Raw genomic sequence first — 24,255 nt, forward strand, 5'->3', positions numbered from 1 at the left:
TAATAATACCAGTAATGACCTTTGCAGAGAAAGGTGAAATATTCTACACAGCATTCATCCCAGCCAAATGGACTTTTCAAACACATTTATGACAAACTCAAATGTTGCAGTAGAACAACTGGAGCCCTGCCATAGCTTTATTATTCCCGACACAACAGAGTTCAACTGTGTCAAAGTGCAGCTACAGCACTACAGGAAGGCCAAAATTAGTACCGACCTTAACTTTGAGATAGAAAAGCAAACAACTGCAATATTTTTCAGAGTTGTCATCAGGGGGAACACAGCCGCACCCTTCAGAGACCCAGCGGTCAGCAGACACATGGACACAAAAGAGATTGTGTTTAGTTTTACAGTAGCCCATCCTTTCAGAAGCTGTTTTATCTTTAAAGCAAATCATGCCTTTTATGTAACGCCAGTCTGTGTAATCCCTTTTGGTGAAACCAGAATCAGCCGCACCATTTAGGGTAGTTTTAAAACTAACTGCATCTTCAAGGCATCTGGAGCTGCTAACAAGCTTTACTCCTCCGTCTTTGGTATCCCAGACTGAAAGAGATTAAGTGATATGAATAGAATGTAACAAGTTTTTCCTTGTGGCATGTTTGTGTTCCCCTGAGCGTGTATTTCTAATAGTAATGAGAAACTTAATCTATAATGTTAGCATGTCTGTGTGTGTGTGCACGTGGAGCACATTCCCCTGTTGTCAGCTGTGTGGGGTGACCTGCTGTGACATTCCTGACCGGTGTGGTGACGGTCACAACCAACCGGCTCCAGTTGCCCTGAATACCACTGCCCAGCAGTAAACTCAGTGCCTTTCAGTGTCAGGAAATGACAGGGTTGAGTAAGGAATAGACTCTGACACGCTCATACATGCACCCACACACGCATCATTACCTCCTAATAAACATTGCTACTGTCACATTATGTGCAAAGGGGTATTTCCATTATTCCTGTTGCATGCAAGTCTTTTTAAGTCCTACTGGCAATAACAGAAATGTTTCCACTCGCGCTCCCTTCCAGAAGAATGTGGACAGTATTTGTTATGAATAAAATTATTCTGCCTATCAAAAAGTTCTTGTCTTCCCTCAACTGAGTGCGCCTTCACAGTCAGCACACTATTAATTCCCACCACAGAGGAACAGATGGTACGTCAGTTACTGTAAGAGTAGGGCGCACAGCTCATACACATTCAACATTCACTGAGTTTTGACCTTATTTGTCTGCTTTCTTTCAAACTGTCTGTGTTTACAATGACAATGCTGTCAGTTCCCTAAAAACTGGCACATTCTACTTCATTCTACATCCAAAATTGTTTGGGATAGTCTCAGTAAACAGCCAAAACCTGTCACTGTGCAATGAAAATAACACCTACACTAACTAGTTATAAAAAGTGGTATACTTTTATTTAGAAAGATGTCTTTTTAGATTTCTTAAGTCATATCACATGATAGAAAAGGAAATGCAGACTTTTGAAAAATGTCCAACAATTTTAACATTTCTGTGTCATTTGGGTTAAACCATATATGTTCTAATCTGGTAAGTTATCTCAGCTACTCATACACATATACTGTGTTCAAGCACACATGCAGCAACTTCTGTCCAGTTTTAAAGCTCATTTGAGAAAAGAGGGTTGGGAAATGAGGGGGAGGGAATGTTCTCCCTGCACTGGAGGTGGTGACTCCTCTGCTTTGTAAGACTTTGCCATCTACAGTCGTGTGTTGTATGCACATGTGTGTTATACTTTAGTATTAATAGTATTAGTATATCGGGTTGTTTTTCTGTTCCCTGTTAACTTTTTCATAGCTCAATCTGAGCCTTAAAGCAACAATCCCAGACTAACAGTGGACTAAACAAAGCATCATAGTCTAGTCCTGCAGTACAAAGCAGTTAAGACACAGTCTTTGTGTCAGACACAACCCAGGTGTTAGAACCTCAGTATTTTCCACACAAATGTGTTTTCCACATTCTTTTTGTTCTCCGCAGCCATAAAGCCATGTGTTTCAGGCCTTGTAAACATCAGGAAGAAACTCCAAATGTGTAAACACAGCAGCACTTCTGGCTCATATAAAAAGAGCAGCAGTCTGAAGGCACAAGTCCAGCATTGGCAGGCTGCTTCATGTGATGCATGTAGGCATCATGAACTGACAGCTGCCAGTCAATCTGCTAGTTAAGCAAACAAAATGTCAGATCAGATTAGATCAGTGTAGTATTACACAGTGAGACAGCAGATACGCGTATGACTGACTCAGAAGTGTCATGCATTCAGGTAGCAGCATGTTTGAATTTAAACAGGGTATACCCAAATGAGTGATTTAATCTATAAAGGAACAATTCCAGTTTATCACAACTCTGTACTTTATTTCATTCTTTTCTATGGTTTACAAGGCTTTCCTTACATTTGACCAGACCTTAAAAATTTCCTTTTCCAAGAATTAAAAGCAGGCAGACGATAAAACAGGTTGAATTCGTCCGTTTGATTTCCAGTTAAATTTGACTAATAGGGTGTTTAACTTTTTTAAGTAATTTTGTTAGAACCTAATCTCTGAAATTAACAAGGTGAGAGGAATGTTAATATTATTGTATAAAACAAGGATTATTCTTTAACTCATCATTCATTACAAATCATCAAAAACACAAAGATCTGATTTTCCATTAGGAATGACTCTATACATTTTATGATTTTCTGTATGTATGATTTAATGTACACCTCTGCATCTAAGATGTCTCTTGTCAACATTGTTTATTCCCTTCTGGCTCACTCTCTCTTGCTGCCCTGCTCAAAAACTAACAGTCATAAAACACAACAACAACCAGAGTTGCAGGAATAAAAGATCAGCAGCTTCTGTTCTGCAAAAGCATGGAGTGTTTGACAGGAAGGAACATCCCTCCAGAGTTTCTGTCTCTCTTCCTTACAAGGCCCTAAAGGAATACTCAGTTTAATTTATCAAGCCTTGCCCCAGGGTAACCTCCGACCTGAGCTGTGTGTCACTGCTGATCTATCCCAGGCAGCAGGATGCTGACACACATGAAAACAAATAAAATGACAAAAAAGGAACAGCCTACTGTCTTTTTGGCTTCACAGCAAAGCAGCATGAGTTAAAAGACAAAGCTAAGCACTTTCTGACCCACACACCCACACACACACACACACACACAGTGGACACACCCTGCATCAGTTTAATGTGGTACTACATACAGTAACAGAAAAGTTCCATTACTGAGACTTTCCCTTCTGGGTTGTATGGTCAGTATCTGGAAGCTCAGACTCTGAAAGACATGGCAACAAAACTAGGGGGAACATGATGCAACTCTATCCACACACACATGGGCAGCAGAGCAGTAGTAGTAGCACAGCAGTATGGGTGGTTAGCACTGTTGCCTCACAGCAAGAAGGTTCCTGGTTCGAAACCCAGCAGGGGCCTTTCTGTGTTCTTGTTTTCTCCCTGTGCTTGCGTGGGTTTTCTCCAGGTACTCTGGTTTCCTCCCACAGTCCAAAAACATGTACAGTGGGTACGGAAAGTATTCAGACCCCTTTAAATTTTTAACTCTTTGTGTCATTGCAGCCATTTGCCAAAATCAAAAAAGTTCATTTTATTTCTCATTAATGTACACTCAGCACCCCATCTTGACAGAAAAAAACAGAAATGTAGAAATTTTTGCAAATTTATTAAAAAAGAAAAACTGAAATATCACATGGTCATAAGTATTCAGACCCTTTGCAGTGACACTCATATTTAACTCACATGCTGTCCATTTCTTCTGATCCTCCTTGAGATGGTTCTGCTCCTTCATTGGAGTCCAGCTGTGTTTAATTAAACTGATTGGACTTGATTAGGAAAGGCACGCACCTGTCTATATAAGACCTTACAGCTCACAGTGCATGTCAGAGCAAATGAGAATCATGAGGTCGAAGGAACTGCCCAAGGAGCTCAGAGACAGAATTGTGGCAAGGCACAGATCTGGCCAAGGTTACAAAAGAATTTCTGCAGCACTCAAGGTTCCTCAGAGCACAGTGGCCTCCATAATCCTCAAATGGAAAAAGTTTGGGACGACCAGAACTCTTCCTAGACCTGGCCGTCCAGCCAAACTGAGCAATCGTGGGAGACGAGCCTTGGTGAGAGAGGTAAAGAAGAACCCAAAGATCACTGTGGCTGAGCTCCAGAGATGCTGTAGGGAGATGGGAGAAAGTTCCATAAAGTCAACTATCACTGCAGCCCTCCACCAGTCGGGGCTTTATGGCAGAGTGGCCGACGGAAGCCTCTCCTCAGTGCAAGACACATGAAAGCCTGCATAGAGTTTGCCAAAAAACACATGAAGGACTCCCAGACTATGAGAAATAAGATTCTCTGGTCTGATGAGATCAAGATTGAACTTTTTGGCGTTAATTCTAAGTGGTATGTGTGGAGAAAACTAGGCACTGCTCATCACCTGCCCAATACAATCCCTACAGTGAAACATGGTGGTGGGAGCATCATGTTGTGGGGGTGTTTTTCAGCTGCAGGGACAGGACGACTGGTTGCAATTGAAGGAAAGATGAATGCGGCTAAGTACAGAGATATCCTGGAAGAAAACCTCTTCGAGTGCTCAGGACCTCAGACTGGGCCGAAGGTTCACCTTTCAACAGGACAATGACCCTAAGCACACAGCTAAAATAACAAAGGAGTGGCTTCAGAACAACTCTGTGACCGTTCTTGACTGGCCCAGCCAGAGCCCTGACCTAAACCCAATTGAGCATCTCTGGAGAGACCTGAAAATGGCTGTCCACCAACGTTCACCATCCAACCTGACAGAATTGGAGAGGATCTGCAAGGAAGAATGGCAGAGGATCCCCAAATCCAGGTGTGAGACACTTGTTGCATCATTCCCAAGAAGACTCATGGCTGTACTAGCTCAAAAGGGTGCTTCTACTCAATACTGAGCACAGGGTCTGAATACTTATGACCATGTGATATTTCAGTTTTTCTTTTTTAATAAACTTGCAAAAATTTCTACATTTCTGTTTTTTTCTGTCAAGATGGGGTGCTGAGTGTACATTAATGAGAAATAAAATGAACTTTTTTGATTTTGGCAAATGGCTGCAATGACACAAAGAGTGAAAAATTTAAAGGGGTCTGAATACTTTCCGTACCCACTGTATGTCAGGTTGATTGGTGACTCTAAATTGCCCATAGGAGTGAGTGTGAGTGTGTGAGGTTGTTTGTCTCTATGTGGCCCTGTGATGGACTGGGGACCTGTCCAGGGTGGACCCCTGCCTTCCACCCAAAGAGAGCTGGGATAGGCTCCAGCAGATCCCTGTGACCCTGGTTAAGGAATAAGTGCCCATAGATAATGAATGGATGGATGGATGGATGATAATTGTCATCTTGTTTAGGTTTCTTAGAGTTGTGGCATGGTTAGTAGGCGACATATTTTGTTCTTTTTTTAAACCATGATCATGCCAAGGCTCTAGCAATGGCTATGTCGATCCATCTGTCAGATTAAAGTATCTCTAACTACCTACTGCAGTGTATGGTCTGTATTTTCATACAGCACTATCATCCGGCCCAAATTTTTATTTTTTCAAAGACGTTTGTTTGTGGCCATACTTTGTTCAGTTATAATTAGAAAATATTATTATGCTAAAACAATAAATAATGGTATCAACTACAGTAAAACAGCTTAAACATAAGTATGTTAGAATTGGCTCAGTAAACATGCCAGGTAGCTTTCAGCTCAAAGCAATGCTGTGCCTTATGCTGCATCCATGTCATGTTGGAGTTATCTTAATTTAAGAGATAAGCCTCTCTACTCTTTATGTGGGGACACAGACAGAGGCAGGTGCAATGGAACCACAAGACAGGTAAACAGGACATGTAAGTTGGAAATGACTCTCACCTTGACCCATTCTTCCTTGCTGTTAAAGTCTTATTTCTACCTGAGCCTCTGCGAAATAAAAGGAATCCTGCCTAATATTAAAAACAAATCAAGGTCTGATGCAAAGGAAATAAGCTTCACATGTAGCAGTGGTTTCCTCCCACAGTCCAAAAACATGCATGTTAGGTTGATTGGTGACTCTAAAATTGCCCGTAGGAGTGAGTGTGAGTGTGTGAGGTTGTCTGTCTTTGTGTGTCTATATGTGGCCCTGTGATGGACTGGTGACCTGTCCAGGGTGTACCCCTGCCTTTCACCCGAGAGAGAGCTGGGATAGGCTCCAGCAGATCCCCGTGACCCTGAGCCAGGAAAAGCGGGTATAGAAAATGGATGGATGGATGTAGCAGTGGTTGTAGGTTAAGTGCTTTTCTCTAGTGCACTCGACCATCTGTTGTTGCCTCTGACCGACCTCTTTATTAACACTTCTCGAGCTCTAGCATCCAGCCAACATAAAATTTTGAAAATAAATGAAAAGGCACACTCCACACACTCCAAAATGAAAAGGATGTGGTCCTGGACTCCTAAATACAGCATCTGTTAGAGCATCAACTTTTGACCAGTCACACATCTAGGTGACTTACATTCAGCAACTATAAAACACCCAAATCTATAGTAAGCAGGGGCCTGCCTACACACTTGCAGATACTGTACATGCTTAGGTGCTTCAGTGCTTTTTGAAGAGTTCATTCATTCACAAATGTATGTGACAAACCACTTCCTACATCACTTCTCAGCACAATGACACATAACCTCCTCTAAATTGAATCCACTACCATTCATAGTTTTATTCATAGGTTCATTATGATATACAGTGGAATATATGGCAAAAATAAAGATTCATCATTGTGGTTTCTGTCCTTGTCAGGCTACATGGCTTATTTATGCACATCAAAGGTAGACTTTGCCTAATAATTCAAAATGTTTGTTGTTTCAGCCAAGAAGAAGCTGGAATTTAAATTAACCTCACAGAAAATCAAACCTGCCAAATATAACAGTGTAATTTCCTGACTGAACATGGACGTGGTTATATTTAGGGGATATTTTAAGACTTGTAGGGGCCTGGCAAGGCACACACTAGGGAGAAATATGCAAGTCAGCCGTGGCTGCGCAACCTTAGCAGTCCTCCCAACGTGAACATGGCAATCCCCCGCTCAGGCAGTTCAGTAACATCAGCATCAGCTGCTAGCACAAACTGCATTAGAGGACAGTGGGAAGACAGCCAGGCCTTTACTGTTCAGCTGGCTACAATTTAGAGGAGGCAACAAGACAGCAGACAGTAACATTAGAAAGAGCAGACTATAATTGTCTCTTAACCCATATAGAAAATATTCATGATATCAAATCCAACATGACATTTATGTTCTAGTTTTTGTTGTTTTGAGTCTAAAAATGGTTAGAACCTAAACCAAAACCATACCCACATCACACCAGAACCCTAACCCACAACAGACCAGAACCATACCCACACCAAACCAAAACCATAACCCACACCACACCAGACCAGAACCATACCCACACCAGACCAAAACCATACCCACACCAGACCAAAACCCATAACCCAAACCCACACCAGACCAAAACCATAACCCAAACCCACACCAGACCAAAACCATAACCCAAACCCACACCAGACCAAAACCATAACCACATCAGTCCAGAATGACTTCTATGATAGTTTTTCCAACAGGGCACACTGTTAACGTTTATCATTCCAACATAACAAGAGATAATCACACACAGTGACACCACAGAGGGATGGACAGTTGGTAATATCCCAGGGAACAGAAAAACACTAATTATGTCAAGGAGGGTACTGGTCTACAAGTTAAAAGATATTTCACCCAAGCAGGCAAATACCCACACCTGGGAGTCATGTTCTATATCTATGATTACATAGGAAAATGATTTTTTGCTGAAGATACCATGATATAGCTTTCTACCATTCAATAAAAGTTTTATATAATAGCAAAACATAGTTGGAGACTGAGCATTCACTTTAAAAGTGTATTACTCCAGTCCACACACTGTACTACAGAAATACCAATCTGAATGTCTTTAGATTCACTGTTGCTTCAATCTTAAAAACAAAACTGTCAGTCTGTGTTTCAAGATAAACACAGAGAACGGACAAGGACAGGTATTTGGGATGATGTGGTCATTTTCTGCAAAGAAAAAAAAAACATTTTTAATAATGAGAGAGGGCCTGTAACAAAGTCAAACAGCTCTCTCATTGGCTGTGACATCAGTGTGCCTTAATAAGGAGAGCAGGACCTCAAATGAATACAGGCGCTGTTGAGGAAGGAGAACAGTGGAACGTCTGGAACATAAACACCTGCCATAAAGCCAGCTCCTGCTTCCCATTACCTCCTGGTGGAAAAACACCACTGAGATCTGGCACATGCACAGACGCTGTGCTCACATGTAGCAAATGCATTCCAGTGTTGTTGTTATCAAATTAAATGTGATATCACTGTTGATAAAAGCAGTACGTTGCCCTTTTCCTGTTCTCCAGCATGTTCACTAAACTTTGATTACATGTTTAAAAGCCGACTGACAAAAAGAAAACATGCAAACATGCAATGCACAGAAAATAAGCAACAGTGATTCAGCACAAACCCAGCTGCCTGATTCTCATGAGAGAGAAATAAAAACAAAAACCAGGGCAACATTTATAGAGGAGCTCTCCATCTTCCTACATGATCAGTTGGAAGGGAAGAGACGAAACACGCAGCAGGAAAAACATCTAACGGATAAAAAGGTGAAAGCATGTCAAATATAAGACATGGACAAATGAAATGAAAGAAATGAGAGCACCTGGAGGATGCTACTCACATCCTCTGACATGAAGGAAGTGAAAGTTTGGCATGAAGATGTGTTGTGGTAGACTGATTTTGTTTGGATGTGGATTTAATTTCACTGCCAGAACTAACTCTATCTTTCTTTGACTAATATCTGTCACACATGCAGATTTCCAAAAAAAGGAAACTATGTAAAATATCCAGTGAAGGCACGCTGAGCTGTACACTTGAGAAGATAAAGGGATAAAATGAGATGAAAATTTGAGCATGAACTCTTTGCACTGTACTAATGAATTTCACTGATGTGCGATAGCACCTGTTAATGTCCTCTGCTGTGTGTTTCACTGAGGTCAGAGGTCGGCAGGGCTTGTTTGTTGTACGGTCACATATCACAGTGAGGCACCTCCTGTAAATCCACCAGACTACACACACATTCACCGTGGAAGAATGACAGCGAACATGTGCAGCAATCAATTAAACAGTCGCTCTGTTTTACACACACACACACACACACGCACACGCACACGCACACGCGCACACACGCACACACACAGCAGCTGACAGGCATGGCAAGGTGCATATGAAAACAGTCAAATTTCCACCTGCACAGAGTCAATAATACCAAAAATAGATAACAGATGTATAGATAGATGAATGACCCCCCACCTCCCCCACCCTACACATACACACCCAAAGACAGTTCTTCAATCATGCACTCATCACTGTAACATGAGTGCAGGCACTCACCTTTATACTTCTCTCTGACATTTTCATAAGCCTGAATGAAGTCCTGCTCCTCAGCGTTGGGAGGCAGGTATGCAGGTTCGTACATGGCCATGCTGTGCGCTCAACCTCTTCTTCTACTCCTCCTCCTGCTTCTTCCTCTTCCTTTTAGGTCAGCTTTTTGCTCTGTGTGTTTGGATGTGTGTGAGGCAGCCTGTGCTGTCCTCAGTCTGCTCTCTCAGCTGTGTGTGAACCCTCCACTGCTCCCAACTTCATTCCACAGCCCGGTGCCACACCTCCACCACCCTCCTCTCTTCCATACCCTCCCATTGCCTGGTTCAGAAATACTAATAGAAATGTCAGGCCCCTCCTCTTAAAGATACACATGCTGGACCAGCAGGCACCCGCTCACTGTGCACTGCTTGGTAAGCACAAGCAAAGCAGCAAAGAAAGCACAGCAGCTCTCTGGTAACACTCCAGCTGAATTAGATGGATGGATGGCAAGTAGAGTGCATAAGAGCCACAGATCCGTTCCTTACTGTCTCTCACACACACACACGCACGCACGCACACACACAACTCCATTCTCCTGTGTAGATCAGCATAATTTTTTTTTTTTTTTTAAATTAACGTTTCCCCTGTTTGTTATTATCAACCTCAGCTTGCACGCCTACCGTATATAAAAACATGACACTTCTATTCAACAGAACCTCAAACTACATCCTCCAAAACCATACAGTTCATTCCACACCTCTCTGATCAGTTTTAACAGAAACTGAATATAATCACCATCATGAATCAGGATTTATTTCATGACTGTTGAATTAGATTTGACATTGCTTTGTGTACCTCATACATTGACAACTGAGCATACAGTATGAGCATGGCAATTAATATTGCACACTCATGTAGTCCATTCCCTTGATTATTTGCAAATGGAAATGTGTCTTTTGATCAACCTTATTCACCACATTGTTTATCTGTTGAATAAAACACACACACACGCACACACTGAAGAACTTTTTGCTTGAGGATCTTATAAAATAGAAGATGTGCGCCCTATTTGTGTTGCAGTAACCCACTTCAGTTGATACATGTTATGTTTCAGTCAGTCACTGAGAAAAAATGCATTCAGAGGAAATTGCAGCATAGATATGCCCTTGACATCTAACAGGACACCAACTGCTGGGGTGGGCATTGAATATTCAACAGACACACCTCCACCCCATTCTACTGCCTCCCTGCCACACACACACACACCCACACACACACAAAACCAGGCAAAGTGATAATAGCCCAGATGAAAATAAAGGTTAGTAGCCATCAGCTACACATGCTGTCAATACATGACTGATTGACTAGGTGATTTGATTAATATAGATGCAAGTTGTGCAGCAAAAACTATTTATTTGCAATATAAAACAATGTTTTGTTGAGGATTTTTAATGATGGCACATTTCATAACGATGAGAAAAGCAAAGTCAATGTCACTCCTCTCTACTTCCATGCTGATTTGCACAGGAGTCTGTTGTAATATAAGAGTAAGGATCTGAGGTAGCAAAAGGAGAATGCCCTGCAGTTCAACCTTTCAGACATTTATTTGGCCAAGGCTGAACTGACAACAGCCAGGACACTTTCCTGAGAGGAAACATGAAACGTCCACCCCAAACTCCCTCTGCTGCTGTTAACATCCTTGTCTGTGTCTATCCTGTATCTTTACACTCGCTCCAACTGGAAATGTAATTTCTGGAGTTAAGTACAAACTTTATGTACATTTTCTTTCCCAGATCTATGACTTTACTGTACCTAATGAGGAATACTGCAAATAAGCAAATTTGATCCAACAACTGACAGGTAAGAAAAATAATTCTGTGGCTTTTAAATATGACTTGTAAGAAAACATATGGGTTTTGGGCATGTACACATATGGATGCAGTTTCATGAGCAGTTGAATATCACAATTTTTTGACATTATTCTGTATAAAGACATGTACAGTACATAACCAGAATAAACCAAGGCTTTTCGAAAGCCCAAATTATTATAAACAAAGACTGGGCGGTTACATAAATAAATGTCCTTTAAAAGCAGAGACCACATGGATGGATTAATATACTGTCAACTTCCTCCTCAGGCAGTATTAAACAGCTTAATGCTGACATATCCCACAGAATAAAGAGAGACACAATGAGAGAATGACATCACCATGCAGACTTTGGCTTCTGACAGATGAAACTGCACAGAACTATAAACGGAAGCCAGTGTCCAGTTAAATGTGACTGTGGTATCAGTTTTATTTTGAAAGGCCTATATATGAGAACCACTGTAAGTGGAAGCTCAGCAGAGACGTTTAAGACTAAATGATTAGCACCTAATTCACTATTAACACTCAATGACTCTGGAGCTCACAATTCAGTTTTCACACACAAAGACACACACACCCTAACCCTAACCTTTTACTAACCTTACACCTAATAATCACCATAAAATTCAGCATGTGGTCCCAATGAGGAAGACCAGGCCCCCCCAGTGTGAGTGTATAAGCAGTTTTCGGTTCCTTGAGTGTGAGTAATACTAGGTGAATACATGCATGCTCTCATATACACACTTACATAGTGGTGACACTTAGAAGCTACTTAAATTTATCACTGTATACTTGCTGGATCACTCTAGTTTTCTGTGCACACCCAAAGAGCCGGCCAACCATACTTTGGCTTTATAACTACTGCTTATTTAGTTAAGTTACTGCTTTAAACAGCTCGAGGTCTGCATGATTCAGATAAATGCTGATGAAAGAAGGGATAACAGCATGTAGAAATGTGTGTAGCTGTGTGTGGATCTCATTCAACAATACTCAGCAGGGGAATGCCAGGAATTAAAACTCATGTACTCTTTTGCTTAGATGCACAAGCTTTTTCACAGTACAGGCTTTAAAAGTGTGTGTGTTCTTGTTCTTGACATGTGTGCACTAATCTCATGTATACATAGACTGTGTTCATGTGCTTTTGCATTGCATTTAATACTTTGTCTGTGAAGGGGCCCAAGGGTTGAATGAAACAATATACATGATTTACAATATACATGATTTATAATCCACTACTAATAAATACTTCCACCCCTTTTAACAGGTACATTGCGCAGCATTTAAAATCTGCTGCATTTCTACTAGTTAAAAGAAATTATACAGCTACACAGTAAATAACGGAAGACTTTTTATGTAAGTATGTTTTCTTCTGTTTGGTATTCTAGTGGGACCAATTCCTGAAATAGTTGACGCTACACTGTGAACAATATTAATGTTTTTGAAACCACTGTGCTCTGCCAGTCTTCACAAATCACGGCTTATCTTTTATACTAAAGTCTCAAGGGGACTGCTGAAGCTCAGCTCACTGCTAATGGAAAAACCCATAAAGGAAACAAACAAACGCTTCTGTACATGGACACACACAAACACACACACACACACACATAGAACGACAGGTGTTTAATACTGGCCAACAGTTAGACTGATAGTCTGGCTGTGGAAGATGACAAACCTCTTAACAATAGTGTGACAGGTGTGATTGTGCTAGAATGCATGGCTAGCTCCAATTTCAACAGAAATTATCCTCTGCTGTTTCTTTATAGACACATGGTTTGAAAGTCAAATAAATCTCATTGTGCTTCCTCCTTGTATTTTCAACTAATACACTCCCTAGAATAAATTTGTTTTATTTTGACCAAAGCAAAGTCTCTGTCATTGTCAATAGCACTCATCAGACTAAGATTAATAGCACTGCAAAGACATTAGTTGTGCACTAAGTCTAGATTGCCATCCTCTACAGCAGAGATTTAACATCCGACTGTGTTTTAGCACTGAAAAGACCTCATTCAAGACATGACCTCACATCTTTCTTTGTTTGAAGTCCTCTGCATACATTTCTCTCCCAGTTTGCCAGGGACAGGGCTAGACTGAGAGTTGTTCCAGTATAGTGCAATCAGGCTGCAATGTTTCTGTTTCTAATAGTCCTGCACAGAAACAGGCCTAGCTCCCTCTTCTGGATATTAACAAGAGAAAGAAATGTGATGCACAGTAACAGCCAGTTATTCTGCTATTGACTGTTTGGATCTGTTCACTCACACCAGTGGTGTAGGTCAGCATTGCTAGCCTGAAGCAGCATGAAATCGGGAAAGAGTATAAAGGTCACATCTGTAAAGAGAAAAAAAAAAAAAAAGAAAGAAAGAAATAAAGCTATTTTGTCTGACATGTATTGTTGGGTGAAATAAGGCAGAGCTCTGTAATGTGAGTGGCACAAGTAGCAGACTATCTACTCTATTCTTTTTGAGATATGTGTGGGAAATGAAACACATTTTCCAGAAGCACTGATTACTCTCAAGGAGTTTTCAGCCCCACCAGCACCACCTGTTGGACAAATGAATTACTGCTATCTGAAAGAGAGCCATAGCTGTGTGTATTAAGCATGCAGCTATATCTATGATGCAAGATCCAAGAAGTGGTGAAAGCCAGCATTTCTAAAGAAAATCCACACATACCCCAACCAATTAGTTAATATCTCTACAACCTGAGGAATATGATCAGAAGCACAGAGGCTTTTATCAGTGACATTCTATAACAGACCAAAACTTTGAAGCAGAATATGATAAAAGGCCAGTCCATTGGCTATAATGCTTTCATTCAAAGCTTCCTGAGGGTAAGAGTCTTGGCATGTGTCTGTAGAGTAACTGTCTGTTTTACGACTTTTTGTGTAGATGATGATTTACACCATTTAAAAGGGCATCTTTCTTTAGTCTTATCAGATTTGTACTGCTAACATGAGGAACAGACAGTGGGTGATTCCTATAATTCCCCATGTAGCCTGTGAGATACAAGCTTCATAGTACTTGGCTCCATTTCTATCCATTCATTATCTCTGCCACTTATCAAGGGCTGGATGGAGCCAGTTCCAGCTGGCTTTGGGCAAGAAGTGGGACATTCACATTCACACACAGACACACACAGCTACAGGTAATTTAAAATCACTTAACCTGAATATATTAGACTGAGAAGAAACCAGAGGGCCCAGAGAACATGCAAACTCTACAGAGAAAGGCCCTGGGTTGACTGGTGTTTCAACCCAGAACCCAGGAGACTGTGCACCATAGTGCTGTCCTGCCCACAGTAATAACTTCCATATTAAATATCTACCTGTTACACCACACAAGGTAGGGGTGTGTGTGTGTGTGTGTGTGTGTGTGTGTGTGTGTGTGTGTGTGTGTGTGTGTGTGTGTGTCATCATTTCAGGATCATAGCCTCTGCATGATGAATAATATAGTACTCTGCAGGGACACTTGATGTACAGCTTGGACTTTCGTGGCCAAGTCAACGACCAGGTGTCAGGTTGGAGTGTCTGACCTCCTACATATTTTGCAGTGCATGGAGTGACTTGCCAAGTACTCCTCTCATAACTATATACATTCCACTGACTAGGATGGAATATAACTTCTGGCCTCCTGTGTTATACCCACCAGCATACTGTAGACAGTACATCTGTTTTATGGCCAGTCTGACAGCTGACTGACTGCACAACTTTCAGTCTACAGTGGAAGGCAGAATTATGTCTGCAGCAAACAGAACTAGGATACGGCAGAGAAAAATATCTTCTGCAATATGATTAAAAAAGTGGAAATCAAAGCAGTACAGCATGTAAATGCTAGTGAAGTCTTCCAGTTTCTGTTCACAACCTACTAATGTCACAGCTAAGATCCAAAATTATTAAACGGAAGCATCTATTAAAGTAACACCAGCTCTTACAAAGCTCTCAGTCACACGTTTCAGGTTCTATATGAATGGTTATGCACTTCAGAGATGGCTGACAAGACACAAAACAAACCTTGCTTTCTTGGTATTCAAATGGAAAAATAGCAGGTGCATCTGGAGATCCCCACACCTAGTGTCCCTATGACCATTGCTTTACACTTGTCATTGCACTTGCCAAGTCGCTCTGTTTTAACATAGATTCCCAAACTTGCAGATGTTTAGCAGGTATTTTTACTATGAACACCAGCTTCATTAAGCATGTTAGAGTGCTAGATTCTGCTAATTTTAAATAAATATAATGTACATCTTTGACATATTCACAGGACTGACACACAAAGACAGACAACCGCTCACGTTCACAAATGAGAGATTTAGAGTTGGGATCACTAAATTGGTTTTGTGAGGATGGGATGGCTGTACAGAATTTCATGCCAATCCAGTCAACAGTTGCTGAGTGTCAGTGGTGACCACTGTCTAGGTCAATGTCTATGTTACCATGGTTACAAAATGGGTGAACACAATCACAAGAAATCACTGTATAAGGTCCATCTTGTCTGGTGTGGATTTTGCATCTCCAAAATGTCGTCTAGAACAATGAACTGCAGCTCTACTTCCTCTTTGATGTGCAAGCATTTTTGCATTTATCCATTGTCTCCAACTGAGGAGTATATAACTGTTCACAACTAGAAAACAGTGCAGAGGTCCCTGTGTCATGCAGCAGTTTATCACAAACGAGAGCTGTGCATAGTCCAATTCTGATATCCCTCCAGCACATGCTCATATACAGTCACGGACTGTAGAGCGGCCAGTTAGTCATTAGGCAAAGCACACAGCAAAAGCACAGCCTCACTCAGGGTACTGACACAACCTGACCTGGCCTCCAGTTGACAGCGGAAGCGCGAACATGATGTAGATGCAGGCCTGTTATCCAAACTTCCTTTAGTGTGGCAGGAGCATGGCACTCCAAAACTAACTTGATCAAAGTCTTATTGTACGTGATGCAGTATTTTAATTTAGAAGATCATTACACACAGATGGATTAACAGCAATAACAGCAACAGATTAAAAAAAGATGAGATTTATACCACTTGGGTGTGAGTTAAGATGTCTAATGGCTAGCGTATTATTGACAGAAGCCAGAAGTCGTATTATAATGAGGAATGATTACGACACAGTGTTTTAATTTTTTTTATCATCAGCCAAGACTATTGTTTCAGCAAAAACAACCACACCTTCCACTTGGAAAACCACAGTCGCTTACTACTTTCCTTGCCTTAATGTATAATATCCTGTTTGGCTGGAAAACGGGGGAAATGACCTTATATATCCTTTATGCTTATATATCCTTTCTCCTTTGTGTATGCACAAAACAATACTGTCTAGTTTGCTCTTTTTCGATTATTATGTGATATAAGGTTAACTGATCCTCAGTGACTGGTCTTTTAAAGTTTCACTAGACCGGTCAAGGCACCTTAAAATGCATAGTGATGCTATAAGCAATGAAAAGCCTAGTACTATTAATATTAATTTATTAATAATTAACCATTAACCTGTTCAAGGCCAAAGGCCATCAACAGTGAACAGTCAACAGTGAACAGTCAGGATTTAAAGTTTCCCTTTGTCTTCAAAAGACACTTGCTCAAAGAATGTAGTGTATTTCCCAGTTGTTCCTGTGCAGGACGTTCCCTCTCCAAAGCCTGTGCTGCCCTGCTACCACTTGAGTTTAAATGCAGGATATCATCTTTGATTAAAGCAGATACAAGTGAGCACTGTGTGAGAATGACACTGAAATTTACATTGTCCCACCTGCAATGCGAATTACAGCCCTTTCTGCTGGATCAAGGACCTCCCCAGAGGCTGACTTAGAGCGTTTGACTCTCTGGTGTTTGGACAGGTTCCAGGGCAGGGTATCTCCAGGACTGGGGATACTGCTCCTCTCTCCATAACTTTCCTCTGGCGGCGTTCGATCACTGTGTCTGTCTTTACGAGTAGCCATCACCTATTTAATGAAGACATGAAAGGAGTGTGGGGATTCAGGTTTTTGTAGACAAAACACTACATAAACTACATAAACGACACTCATCTTTCTTCTTTAGAATATTAAAAGACATATTTTATATTTGTAATGATTACTGACTTTACAAGTACAAGTATTTGTACCCAGCAGAATGTGTATAGATTTTCCTATATGATGAACAAGCCTTCCAAAGCTAGGTAAACATTGAATAAGTCTAAATTCTCTAGCCAAGTATCAGGCTAATCATTAAGCCATTGACTCTTTAACCTCACTGCCAAGAATGTAGGTGTAAAAGAGACACCCAAGTATTAATAAGCCAACCAGCTTTCGTCTCTGTGACGTGACCTCACTCATCTAATGTTTAACTGTCATTAAACTGTATGACACGATAAAATTAAATACGGCTTTATGTTAGAGTGTCATAAAATGCAAAGTGGAGGACTCAACATAGTATGTACTTTGTTAAATATCATTAGTGGCCAGTGGAGATAGCTGCAGGGAGAGGCTTTATTACTGTGATAACAGCATATATAGACCTCTACCTGTTCACATGCAAAACAGAAGGATGAAGTAATATTTCTAAAAAGTATTTATGTTTTTTTGTTGGTAGACTATGCATAAACAGAAAACTGAAAAACATTTTACAGCTTTTATGTGGACTAAAAACTTCACACTCTTATTCAAAAACAATAATATGATGTCGTCATATGCCAACAGGCACTCTGTATTCTGATCAGCCAAGAGCAAAATGGCATTTATAACTCTCTTATAGTAAAAACACCTAGTTCTGCTCTACACTGCTGACTGACAAACACACACTATTATTTTGACTATATATTTGCTCAGGAGGAGATCTTTGCCCTTAAGTTAATTATTTACAAGTAGCATCAGTTTTAGTGACAGAGCAGAAGAAACATCATAGGTGTCATTGGGAAATACCACAACTCACTACACATGACATCATGCTCATCATATCCCTCCTTAATATCCAGTACATTGTAAACTGTGTATGGTGCCGCTGATAAATAATCTCTAAAATGATTTTCCATGTATGTATGTGCAGTTTAACTCAAATACTAAGACCACTGAACTGAGGAGCTTAAAACACCAACAAATGTTAAAGGTGTTAGAATAAATGCAGAGACCAAGCTTAATACACCCCAGGGAAATACAGACGCCTTGGCAATGAGTTTAGGCTTAATGAAATTACAACACTGTGGAACCTGAGCTACTCTATGTCAATAGATAGGAGCTCTCATAAACACTGCCTGTGAATCCGCCAAATAAAAGTGGTGTTTGCGAAAAGATTCACAGAGGTGACACATCCTGTCACATTCCATCATACCATGAACATGTTGTATTCCTCTGAGATATGCTCTGACTTAACTACTCCCATAATTCTTTTATTGAGTAATTTATGTAGTAATGAATTATTCCTTTAGCTGATGTTATGACAGAGGCACACCCAGTTGTATGAGATATCACTCTGCGGGCCAGCACTGTTACAGTAGATGACTGCACCGCTGTAATATGTCTTAATGTTGTCCCAGCTGACCTGAATTCAGAGCTCACTCCTTTGTGAAGTTATCATACTGAACATGTGGCAGTCCAACTAATCCTTGTTTTATGAGATCATGGTACAGGGACTGGGTTCTCTGACATATTGTGAGGGTAGAAAATAATGTTATCATTATTTGGAACAACATAACTATAACAAATCATTTGTCTGCAGCAACAGCTGTCCAGTGTTTGCCTTTGAGACTTGATGTGGTCAAGGTAAACACTTTCAAATACTGTAAAGCAGCAGAAAATATAATCCTTGTTGGAAAAAGTGCCACAGCCTTTAAGGAGAATGTGTTTCAGTGGTGAATATAGAAAACTTACAGTGCTTGTGGCCAAGGTTTACCTGCCATTTGACCATGTGACCCTCCTGGGATGACAATGCTATTATTAAATAATAAATAAATACAAAAATACCCATCAGCTTGCCTTACAGGTATAGACAGTGAAATTATGACAACATTCAAATGAATGTGTACTGTAGAATTGAGTGAATGCACTAAAATATTATTACCAGTGTTGTAGTGTAGGCCCTGCATTAACACCAAATTGCTGCAGTTGAGAGTATAAAACTGTGTAGTTGTAAAATGATGGGAAATTAGAGCTGTAATATATTCAACTGTGCCATTTTGCTGGTCACCTTAGGGACTTCAACCCAACTACAGGCCTGATGCACTTGTAACGGTCTGAAGCCAAAGGCGTACTACAGTGAAAAGCACAGGTGTACGGCTCACTAAGGTAAGCAAATACTAGACTGCTGTTCCCCCAAATCCACACAGAACCAGCGTCATCATTACTTACTGCTGTGCTGGATCGGCGCGCGTCAAAGAGCCATGAACGCATGAACCGGTGTCTCGGTCTGTGCAGATTATCGCCAAACCAAACAAATTAGTCACAGCGCATTGCATGCGTGTGTCGGGCTGGCCACTCCTTTCACAGGAGGCAGGACTGGAGGAAACTGGGGAGACGTCCCGTTGTGCATAATCCGCAGTCATCTGTGATGTCTCTCCAGCCCTGCTCGCTCGTCCAACATCCCTGCCTGCACGGTGGCACCTCTGAATACAGAGCTCGGTGACCGTCCATGTGAATCCGTTAACTGACACCGCTTCTAATCGTCATAGTTGCAGAGAAAAGAGGAAGTCCGCACTGGGACACCACACCGCGGACCTCCTGTGGAGCTACTATGGTAGTCGAGAGCAATTATTGGCGTTTCTCCACCAGCCGGGTCTGGTGCTGCGGTGAAAAGCTGTCTGACTCACTGTTCGATTAGTTTGCCTGTTTGTCTCGGGCTGAGCACTGTTGATGTCTGCAGGACACTGCAGGGGGCAGATTACAAAAGGATTTACAATTTCCAGCACATTTATGGCACAAGAACATGGTGTTTAATTAAATTATATATCCTACACCATAGGAGCCATAGTGTCATTTGCACAAAATAAATCCAGTTGTCTGTCCGCATCCTGCAGATGTGACGCAATAAGGGATGAGATTGAATTTTGGACAATGCAAACACAGTAACCTCATGCTGGCCTACTTTCATTTACTGTCACTAGTCACCTGAATTGCCCTTTGTGCTACATTTGGAAAAGAGCAAGTAGGAAGGATCCCCCAAGTGACTCAACACAAGACCCTGAGCCACCATTTAATTTCAGCTCCATGATGTGGACCAGTCAGTCAGTGCTACTGTGTCACACCTGTAACCAGAACTGTACACCACTGTTGCCTCAAGATGCACCATAATAAAAATGCATGTTACTAAAACTAACATAACATTAAACATAACATCAAATGATGTGTATATATTATATATATATATATATATATATATATATATATGACCTAAAACCTATATACGTTTGCTAAATTATAATTTTGGCACCTGTAACACCAATTGCTGACACCATATATATATATATATATATATACTCCAAACTGGGAGAGTGGCTCCAACAGATCCCAGGAACAACATCAGAGATCTCAGTCCAGAAGAGCGCAGTGCTAGGAACAGCTAAGATACTGCGAAGAACCCTCAAACTCCCAGGCCTCTGGTAGAGGACCCGAGATTGAGGAAGACACACCACCCATAGGGGTGAGACGGGAATTTTTTTTATTTTATATATATATACACACACACACACACCACAAAATCAACTCACTGTCTACTCCCACTTTACCCTCATCTGAGATGTTTTTTTTTCCAGCTGCTGATTTGCTGAACACACCAGATCCAAGTAATCAGCAGTGGGTAGAGCAGGCATAGATGGAAAACAAGCAGGCAGTGGGCCTGGAGGACCAGAATTGCCCACCCCTGCTCTATAAGGTCCCATGTGTCAGATATAGCAAAAGATTCCAACGAGAGAAATGACATGACTGCTCAAACAACTCAATCTCCGCAGACCTACAGCTGTGGCATAAATGCAGCTGGAAACATTGGTTTAACTGTCAAATATAAACTGCTGTCAAACTTAGGACAAGTTTTTGTGGCGCCTCCATGGTCACTACTGTCAACACACAGACCGCTGTGCACTTTTGTGTTGCAGTCACTGGCAGTGCTGAATGTTCTAATGGTATAGTGGTTTGCATGGTAGATTGGGAAATAGCAGGTTGAGTGCTCAACTTCTGTGGGTGAACATTTTGTTTATCAGTGAAGTTTATTCTATTTAATTCTTCAAATTCATTTTAGGGGCGCCTACACTATGTGTTTTTGATGCTTTCATGTTTTGTGTATTTGCTGTCCTTATGGATATTATCACATTTTGGAATTGATATACCAACAGTGGATGAACTATCAAAATATTCTGGTCCATAGACTGTGTGGAGTTAAACTTTATTGACTTTTACAATGTACAATGGAAGCAAACTGGATTTATTCAGTGTCATCAAAATACCCTAACCCCCAGTTATTCATGGCACATATATCACAATTCTGTATGTTACCACAATGCAGCACAGGGCCCATTAGTGCAGCACTGTGAAGGATAGACAAAGTCAAATCTCCATGTAGGGGTGATGTGATAACTGATAAGTAAAACCACTTCTTGATATTTTCACACAATCCTAATTAATGAATGATGGTTTATAAATATGTCTGTCCTGTGTGCAAAACACATACAGTGGATATTATACCAGTATTTAAACTTAAAGGAGCATTATAAATTTGTCAGTACGATCTTTGACAATATACATCTCTTAACTTTCAGTGATTATAACATGCTGTTTGTGTATAGGTGGCATAGATTTCTTGATTCCACCCTTGACTCTGGAAAAAAATTTAGATGAATACATAGAAAAACAAAAAAAAAAGGGATGAACAAAACAAAAAAAAGACTCATTTACCTGCTGGCCTTTTCCATGATATGGGCTCCCTTGTGGACAGAAATGATCCATGGCCTCCCTTACTCTACAGCCCAACTTGTTCCAGGATCTGTTGACACATTGTCAGTGTACTAGCTCACCTCTGCTTGTCAGAAAGAACTCGATTATCTGGCCAGTGATAAATGTCTCTATTCCCTGACAGCCAGGTGTGTACAGGCTACTGCAGGACATGTACCAGATATTCAGTGAACTGGAAAGGACATGGACAGTATGGTGTTCAATGGCACCAAGACAGGGAAGGAATAAATTACATTAGTATGCAGAATTAGCTGTCAAGATATTATTAAACTGGTTTATTTATTTAGGTACATTTCCTACATGGCATTTTCGTTGGGAAACACATCTAATGTGACTGAAAAGTAAAGGTTCACTGAGGCTGTGCGCTGAACTGGCTTTTTACATTATTGCACAAAGATGTTGTAATTGTAGAAATAGAAGAGCGATATGGTAGAAAATAAATGATGGTAATAGGGAAGCTATTAACATAGTTACAAGTGCACCTGAGTGATAAAAATATGTTTTTAGACTTTACATAGCTTTTCACAGCACACATGCTCAGTAAAGAAATCCTACAGACTGAGCCGGTTTCATTGTTAGACAAAGAGATTAACCTTGCCTGACAATTACAGCTGTTATGAATGAAATAATGACGTGCCTTCTACTTTTGTACCTGCACTTATCGTTGCTTGGTGTCTGGTTGTATTAGTATAAATGTAGCAATCTGACACCTTGTGTACTAGTTTTAAGGCTACATGTGTTGTTAACAGCAGTTGTACAAGTGCAGCAAATCACATTAAAATGACAATTTTTTTTAAAAACTTTTGTATGAATTATTAAGGCATGAATTACTGTATAACAAGGTGCACTCCAGTGTTTTTATAATAACTTATTTTAAAAATATAAATTCTGTCTTTCCCACTTGTTAATTTGAGTATGATGTTACAATTCTTATATATCATATTATACAATAATAGAAATATAATTAGTATTCTCTCATTGGGTGTTTTGATGATGGTGGTGGAGAGAGCTGTCTAACACACTGGCTCAAATTCTCCCATAGGTGTTCAAAACTGTCTTGAGATGTGGTGAGTGTGACAGCCATAGCCAAGCAAAAGATTTAAAGGCCAAGTAGGCAAAAGGGAACAAAAGAGGCAGAATCATCATATGTTTCCATGTTTCAATGAGGCACACACACACAAAAAAACACCTGCAGCAGCCAGAAGGTATTACAAGAGCAACAGTGCCCTCCAGTGGAAAACAAATTTCTTCAAATTCTCTTAATGAGCATGAGTTCAGAGCAGGTCATGGCCACAAAGCTTTAGACATAACATTTGGCACATCAATACAGATCATCTTTTTCCTTAAGCACTCAAAATTCTCCAGGCCTCCTTCTACCACCTTAGCCAGTGGGAGCCTTTTTCTGTTTAAGGCATTCTTATTTTTTATGTGTTTGTGCGATGGAAGGCACATATTTTCAGACAGCAATCACGCCAATAAAGCCATGAAGTAATGACGGAAATCTGGAACGAACAAACGTTTGCTCTATATGATTTACATAAACAATAAATGGAAAGACTGAATGCTTCTGTGCAATGAGTCACATTTGGAGCAGTTTGTGTGGATAATAGAAGGGCAGCAGCAAGCTCTGAGATATGTTTGCTGTAATGTATGACTATGTATCAACAATATTATAGTGGATATATAATGTGATTATTACTAACCACCAAAGACGATTGCACACATACAATCACACCATGTGGGCATGCAGATGCATATGCATACATGCATAATCCACACACACACACACGTGTCGAGTGCGAAACCACATATACACACAGGAGCACTCACTTGCCATAAACCGCATTCATACACACACTCCTGCAATGCATACCTCTCAACTACTGGTCCAGACCCAGACACCGCATGCCAGTGCACCTCGCTCCCTGAGCCACAAGCCACAGGAGCAGAAGAAGAAACAGATGGGTACCAGCTGTTTGGATGAGAGCCCCGGGTACACAGCTTCTGTATTGCACCACACACACATACACATGCATGAACACAAAAACTGCAGCCCTGCCTA

At 40.7% G+C, this 24,255-nt stretch overlaps 1 protein-coding gene across 6 annotated transcripts in view; it reads right to left on the bottom strand.

The window, feature by feature from the left end:
- The window catches only part of plecb (plectin b), a 104,847-nt gene extending 85,170 nt beyond the window's left edge, over positions 1-19,677 (bottom strand). For 4 of the 6 annotated variants that reach the window (XM_026293105.1, XM_026293103.1, XM_026293117.1 and 1 more), the window contains exons 1-2: positions 19,602-19,677; positions 17,030-17,222 (exon numbers count right to left, since the gene is read on the bottom strand). In XM_026293105.1, the coding sequence (XP_026148890.1) occupies positions 17,030-17,222; positions 19,602-19,643 (235 nt within the window). In that variant the 5' untranslated portion in view covers positions 19,644-19,677. Of the gene's footprint in view, positions 1-9,452; positions 9,680-17,029; positions 17,223-19,601 lie in introns of those variants that run through there. The other 2 variants (XM_026293112.2, XM_026293109.2) reach the window with 1 other exon arrangement.
- Between the last annotated feature and the right edge of the window lie 4,578 nt (positions 19,678-24,255).

Source organism: Mastacembelus armatus, chromosome 16, assembly GCF_900324485.2.
Source record: "Mastacembelus armatus chromosome 16, fMasArm1.2, whole genome shotgun sequence".
Lineage (NCBI taxonomy): Eukaryota > Metazoa > Chordata > Actinopteri > Synbranchiformes > Mastacembelidae > Mastacembelus > Mastacembelus armatus.